Genomic DNA, 7,701 nt, shown 5'->3' with positions numbered 1-7,701 from the left:
TTCTTTCAGTTCTGTTACAGTGTTTTTTTACAGTATTTTTAATTAGACAAAACCTTATAGTAAAGTTTGTTTCTTGTATCGCTGATTGGGGAAGATGTCTACATTGATCACGCTTCTGATTGTGGGATAGGAATTATGGAAATAGTTTGTTGTTGAATTTGATGGGTAATGTACAGTTACATTTTTGCCTACTGTCATGTGAAAACAGTGAAGCAAACCGACCATCTTTAGCACTTCAGAGGGTCATTTTGAAACATGTATCTTACATTGTTTGGTCTTGGACTAAGTGATTGTTACAATAACTTAACTGAAGGAATTGCACTATTATGTGTTTAGGTGACTTAACAAATGCACTTGTTGTATTTCACCAGAAGTGAAACATTGGTCTTGTAGTGAAAGATGTTTACAAGCCAAGTAAAAGGAGAATCAGTTGCGTTGAATGCGTGATTTAATGATTTGCAAGTATGATCAGTCTTGTACTCACTGCACCATGCTATAGGCCTATGTCACGCAACAATTGAAGACCGGAAGAACGTCTCTGAGTGGGGATACAGCTCTTCCGGTTAGCTTTTTACAATGGCGGAGCCCGATTGATACTGCTGGACCAAGTCTCTCTGCTACCTGCCTGAAGTCACCTCCGACCATGTGGTTGGATTGTAAATGAACACTCTCAAAGTAAAAAACATTTTGAAAACGACAAAAAAGGCAAAAGGTACAAGACCATGTACAGAAACCTTCTGTAGCGGGTACGGTAAACGTTTCTATGGTAAAAGTGAGTTGGACCAATCAGAGACGTTGCTGTCACGCTTAGGATTGTGGGTAGTGTAGTTTTTCTCCATAAGATCGCGGATAAAACATGTTTTTCTTAAAACAAGGTTGATTTCATACAAACTTCTAGCTTCTACAGGAGCAGAAACTTTCGTTTCACAACCACGTAGACATTATGGGATGGTTTAGGACACGTAGCTCGTGGTCAGTCTACCTCAGATGGTTGAGACATTATGGGATGGTTTAGACATTATGGCTGATAATCAAAATCCTTATGGAGAAAGGGACTGTTGACCGGAAGTTCTGATTCCCTACTACTACTTGCCTATTGATAATAGCGACAAAAATCAAGTCCTGCCACAAGTGTGTCTCAGACAGGACAAGTAATGATTCAGGTTTAATGTGCCTGTTTGTAGATGTCATGGGAACAAACAAAGTCTGTCACATCATGTCCTCTGGCACCTTCTCTTCCTTCACCTTCACCAATGATGTCATAACAGCCCTGTGTGTGTGTGTGTGTGTGTGTGTGTGTGTGTGTGTGTGGGTGTGTGCGTGTGGGTGTGGGTGTGTGTGTGTGTGTGTGTGTGTGTGTGTGTGTGTGTGTGTGTGTGTGTGTGTGCGTGCGTGTGTCTGTACACAGTATGTAGAGCATCAACATGCATCTTGACTCCGAACGCTGACTCATCCCCATATATCACTCAAACACCCCCCCAGTGTCTTGGAATCATTTCTCTCATGTATGCTTGTTTTCTTTTCCATCAGCTCGGCAGCAGGGGGGGGCCGAGGAGGCCGAGCAGTCTGAATAAAAGATGCATCACTGACAGGCTCGCATGTCAGAGAAATGAGGTAAATCCTCAGGTGAGTCACCATTTAGCACCAAGTTTGACCTTAAAGGACTTTCCTGCACAGAGACTGGACAAACTGATTTTGGTAAATAGCCTACACGTGTACTGGTTAATACATTTCACAGTAGAGCTAATGATTAGTTGCATTATCGATTCATTCACAGTCATTTTCTTGATTTGTCTACGAAATGTCAGAAAATTGTGCAAAGTTTTCAACACGGTTTCCCAGAGCCCAAGCTGACGTCTAAAGATGTCTTCTGAGCAACAGTCCAAAAACACAGAAGATATTCTGTTTACATCATATTAGAAATCAAAAAGCAGCAGTAATCGACTAATCAACTAATCATTTCTGCTCTGTTTCACAGTGCAAACATTGAGATTATTCTTATTCTTATGTGACATTTGCTACAAATGAGTAATGGCGTCACTTTTCAACTTTTTAAATGTAAACTGAGATTTAACCACTTAAGCCCTATTCACGCGAGACCACGGGACCTCATGTCATTCAGAAATTACCCGCCCACGTTTGTTTTTTGTGCGGCACAGTCACACGTCATAAGTGCAGTCTGTATTTTACTCAGATTTACTGACATTATCCCCAACATATACAGATGACAGGGCTCTGTCAAAACCTTCATTTATAATTGCCAACGCAGCCAATACGACCCCAAATCACAGAGATGCCGATTCACACGAGACTAATGTTATCACACGACCTCTGTGTTTGCCGAAATATGGTAGGTCATTTGTGGTGGGATTTTTACCTAACAAATTACATGACATGACAGATTCACACGGGCTTAAGGTCACAGATGACCTCCGTAATTATTACAAATTACTACAGATTCCCAGGTAACACCAGTCCTGTGCGAATAGAGCTTTAATTTGATAATCAGTTCTAATGAAATTCAGATCCTTTGTTGATTTTTCGATAGCAAATCCATAAGTTCACAGTGAAAATACTTCAAAACCCACCCATTCTGTTGCCAATTTCTTTTTCTAAGGAAACAAAGAGCCAGGCTTTTTGCACTCTTATTTACCTCCTGTGGATTGTGATTTCCTTTCTGTAAAATAAACCAGCGACAGAAACAAGTGTGGTCTCAGTAGAATGGCACGGTTCTATCAGCCCACTTTCACTCTGGAGTCCCTTGAGGACCCAGACAAGTGGATAAACTGGCACTGTGTGTCTGCCAGAAAGGGAGGAGGAAGAGACATGCCGTCACTGAGTGCTGTCAGCCTCTCTCGTCTCCCACTGGTGAGTCAAGGTTTTCTGGTGATTCATGTCTGTGAAGAAGCTCCACGACAGGCTCAAAGTGTAGTCACTCTCCTTCTTTTTCTCACCACAAATACCCTCCTCTTGCTATTATTCCACTCCTCCCCTCCATTCATCTCTTTGTCCGTATTCCCTTTCCTTCCTGCCTGCTAATTGTTGCTGTACCACACCATTTATTTCTCCACAGAGCCTGCAGTAATTCTCTCCAGGCCAACTCTTTTCAGCAGAGTCTCTGGGCCCTTGTTGGGAGACCTCCAGGATGTTCAAAAAAACCCTCTCACACACCCAATTGCACCCGCGGGCCAGTGCAGCCCGACAGGGGATTTCACCGCGCTGATGACGGGGCACAGCCTTCCTTCCTGGGCCCACATAAATCTGTCGGTGGGCTCCGTCCTTTAGTCTGATATTAAAGCTGTTTTCCATGACATGCTGCTCAGCGGGGGGGGAGGGAGCTGGCAGGTCCGGAAGTAAAAAAACATTGTGGTTAGAATTTATTCTTCTAGCCTGGATGCCAGCCGAACTTAGCCCCGAACTTGATCCGTTGTGGAGCAACTATGCTCGAACCAGAGCTGTTTGGACCAATCAAATTGTCAGGGCAGGCTTTATACGATGATGGACAGATGATCAACAGTAACGTAATCAACCACGTCAAAGAGTGCTTGGGTTGAATTTGTTTACAACAAAGATGGCTGCCATCGCGGCTGTTGTAGAAGATATCGACAGCGCATTCATTTTAAAAGAGGAACAGAGAACCGCGATCAAGGCATTTGTCGATCGGAAAGATGTTTTCGCCGTCCTTCCTACGGGATTCGGCAAAAGTTTAATTTATCAGCTGGCCCAGCTAAGAAGATGGGGGGCTCTGATTGGTTGTAGGTCTATCCAATTGAGTGCAGAGGTATTTTCTATCCTGGTTCGGTTGAAACATGCCCCATAATCACAGCCCAATGGAGCAGTATCAGACTCATATTCTGACTAGAATCTGAGTATGACCACGTCAGGCTATTACTCTTCTTGATCTGCACAAAAAACAACTGACCTAGACCTAGAAAATCCCAGAAAGGCGTAACGTGTAAGATGCACAACATGCACTTTTCATTCCCCCTGCGTTGCTTATCGATTTTTTTAGGCTCACAAAGCACAAACACTGTCAGAGTTGTCCTTCTACCTGTCGGCCCACGCTTTCATTTTGACAAGAATGGACTTGTAAGGACATTTTTCAACTGAGTGAAAGACCTCTGTCATCTCAGACTCAGAGTGGTAGAGGCTACTGACCTTAGGCTATAATCAAACACACACAGGCGCGCACACACACACACACACACACACACACACACACACACACACACACACACACACACAAACACACGCACGCACACACACACACACACACACACACACACAGAAATGCATGTACACATGGACAAGCATGCACACACATTTGTAAAGCAAAATGTTCGTGCTATATGAAAGTGCTAAGAACCAAGGCAACTACAAATGAACAGTTTTGTTATAAAAGGAAACAACAGTAATCATATCATTTAAAATGTTTAATTTGGAAGTTTAGAAAATGATGTACAAACTCTTTACAACTTTACAAACAGCCATGACTTTTGATGCAATACAGAGAATAAATACACTAACAAATGTTGAACGTTGGGTTCAAATCTTAGTCACATGTCCTTAGGATGCACCCATTACTTAAACAAGTTACATAACAGTGTTTGTTTGTTGAATGGTCTACTAATGGCTCTTCACGGTCTTACTCAGCTGTAAGTGTTTATGTTTCCTTTTCTTATCACACATTTAGTAATGTAGCATAATCTCTCATATTTCAGATTCTGCAGAAGACCAAACGATGACAATCAAACGACCACAGAACACAATTCTGTGGGTGAATTATTTACAGCGGACACATTCTTTATATTTAACATTTTGAAAGGCCAGATCAAAATACATTTCCTGATATATACAACATTCTGCAGTCTTGATTGCCATTGCACTTGTATTTATATCTGTTATTGCGTTACGATGACTGCTCTAAAATAAGAGAGTGTGACTGTAATACTCAGTTGATTGCAACAGCAGAAACACAAAAACCTTTTCTCCCTGAGGTCATTCAGCAGTCCAGTGCTGCTATGAGCAGTCTTCGGGGCTCCCAGTGGTGGGTGTCGCCCGTTACAGTATGTCAGAGCCCAGACAGAGGCTGTGCTCCGGCTCCTGCAGGTAGCTCACCTGCCAGGGAAGCCCCAGAGCTGGAGAAGGCTCTGCAAAAGGGTCCATGTATTTCTGATTGCAGGAGGCCCACATCCCCGGCTGGTAGCCCAACACCTCACCCACCTGAGGGTATCGCAGGGGGCTGGGCGGATGGTCGTGGGGGCTGCCGCAGTGTCCATACGAGCCGTAAAGCTGTCCCTCAGTGGGATAACAAGGGTAGTGTGGTGACGGGGGGCATGATGACGCAGTGTTATCCATGTAGACGTGTGGCTCCGTGGGCAGCCGGTGCACATGAGGCCCTTGTTGTGGCTGCATTTGGTGAGAGATGGACGTGTGCCAGGGGACGTAGCTCTGATGCTCCATGCGAGGAAGCGTTACCCTGGGCTGCTCGAGTCGAGACGCTCCCACCGCAGCTGGCCCCACCGATGACCTGTTGCACTCCCGGTGGGTGCAGGGCTTGCTGGGGGGGTTGGAGCTCAGGAACACAGAGAGAGCAGAGATGCGATTGATGGCCCTCTGCAGTGTGGCGATCTTGGAGAGCCGTTTGCCACTGAGGTCATGGTTCAGGGTAACGCGCAGGGCATTGAAGGCCTGGTTGTAGTCCATGATGCGTTTCCGCTCCCGGACGTTGGCAGCCATCCTTCGAGCTTTTGAGCGGACGGGTCGATTGCGCTTCTTGGTCTGGCCTTCCTCTGGGTCGCTCGGGCTGCTGGTTGAACTCTCGCTGTCTTCGAAGGATGCCTTGGGACTTCCCTCGTCGCCTTGGTCCAGCGCACCCAACTCCAGCTCTTCCTCCGAGAACTCTGATTCTGCAACACTGCTGCAGCTCATTGTGCCAATAACCTGGACGCTGGACGAGACTAGAATCTTCCTGCCTGGAACGCTGTGTTTGCAGACGACTTGACACGGTGAAGTTCCCTGGGCGCTGCTCGGCTTGTTTAGTGGGGCTGTCGGTGTTTGCTGCTGTGCCGACAGCCCAGGTATTCTCCTCCTCTGACTCCTCCGGTGCCTTGTGATTACTCATACCTCGACAGGACAGGTTGGCCTGCTTTTTAAAGCTTTTCTAGTCACATGGTACAGTCACCTGTGAGAAATGGTGCACACTCTCTCTCTCTCTCTCTCTCTCTCTCTCTCTCTCTCTCTCCAGGTTTATGGGTGCCCTCCAGGCAAATGGCACTGTCACCTCCTCCTCCCACTCCGACTCTCCCTCACATCCCTTCCAGGATCTTACTGCAGAGTTTCAACACTTCACATCAGTGCAAAACATACGCAAAACATACTAATTATTTGGGTAGCAATTAACTTCACACTTCCTTTAACTCCTTTACAGAGGATTTTATTCCACTGTTTTCGACTCCAGTTGCATGTTTTTTGCTTGAGTCTTCCCATGAAGCTGTAGAGTTTTGAAAAGCTAAGTCACTGCTAGTCACTTGATCCAATTTCTCTCATTACAAAGAGCAACACTGTATCATTCTCTGCACAGTACCGTGCCTGCCTATATTTTTTTTACCACAATAGGATATTCATCTAAATAGGTGTTCCATGAGTGTTAGTCTTAGGGACAATTATGACAAATTACACATTTATCCAAGTGGCCTAATCTGTTATACACGTTTCCTCTTTTCTCAGGTCTGGGAAGAGAGGAACCTTCTTATCTAGCATAGGTTAGATTTGTCCTAGCAATTAGTTGTCTCTACAGTCGCGATTCTCTCCCTGTCTCTCTCTCTGCTCAGGTTTAAGGGCCATGTAATTTAAGGTAGCTTCTCTGCAACCCAACCCCATAAATCAGGCCCGAGCAGCACCCGAGGACAAGAGGGGAGCGAGCCCTGGACTTCAAAGAGAGGGGACAAAACAAGGGCAAATATTTCACAATTAGAACCTGCAATTGCTGCTGGTTAGGCTATCGATCTTTCACAACAGTGTGCTAGTGAAGATGTGGTACATTTTTATCAAATTTAGACTGTTACAATACTAATATTTTTTAACAATTGTTTTGTATTAATGGTTAAAGGGTAACTTTGTTTTTTTTTTCAACCTGGAGCTTAGTTTCCTATGTTTTTGTCTCTAAGTGACTGATGGGAACAACAATCTTTAACATTGGTCCGGTAGCTATTAAGTCAGCGAAACAAGCTACAGTGTTAATAGGGCAATTGTGCAGCTTCTATTTACATTCACCAAAGTGCTTGTTTTGCCACCGACAAGCTCAGATTAATATTCTAAGAGTCTGAAAACATAATGGAAAGGATTTTTAACCCTTGTGTTGTCTTCCATTCGACTATGCACGTGTCATCCTCCCGTGTCAACACTTTTTCTGTTTTTTTTTATTTTTATTTTTTATTACTTTTTTTCAATGTTTTTGCCGCTTTTTTTGACATTTAATGCTTCTTTTCACACCACAAACACCAACTTATTACTAGTTTTACACTTATTTTTGGAATTCATGGTCAATAAACCTCATTTATAGGAAATTATACCTAATACTTGAGTTAAAAAAAAGCAGGAATTATGAATTATTTAGGCTAATATTAAAGGAAAGATAATCACAGACTGGTATATGTCAATGTTCAGTTGAGATACTGTTTCAAAACATTTCATTTTTTT

General features: G+C 44.0%; 1 protein-coding gene across 1 annotated transcript; it reads right to left on the bottom strand.

Moving 5' to 3' along the window:
• Positions 1 to 4,614: 4,614 nt before the first annotated feature.
• On the bottom strand, positions 4,615 to 6,354 carry bhlha9 (basic helix-loop-helix family, member a9). The gene has a single exon (XM_031311000.2). It carries the CDS (start codon positions 5,929 to 5,931, stop codon positions 5,062 to 5,064), a length of 870 nt encoding a protein of 289 aa, XP_031166860.1. The 5' UTR covers positions 5,932 to 6,354; the 3' UTR covers positions 4,615 to 5,061.
• Between the last annotated feature and the right edge of the window lie 1,347 nt (positions 6,355 to 7,701).

This window comes from Sander lucioperca, chromosome 13 (assembly GCF_008315115.2).
Source record: "Sander lucioperca isolate FBNREF2018 chromosome 13, SLUC_FBN_1.2, whole genome shotgun sequence".
Taxonomy (NCBI): domain Eukaryota; kingdom Metazoa; phylum Chordata; class Actinopteri; order Perciformes; family Percidae; genus Sander; species Sander lucioperca.
Note: the sequence above shows the minus strand (reverse complement) of the source record. Positions and strands in the feature narration are given on the sequence as shown.

What these genes read in the sequence shown, in the direction of transcription:
- bhlha9 (XM_031311000.2), bottom strand. Translation starts at nt 5,931, where the DNA reads ATGAGCTGCAGCAGTGTTGCAGAATCAGAGTTCTCGGAGGAAGAGCTG.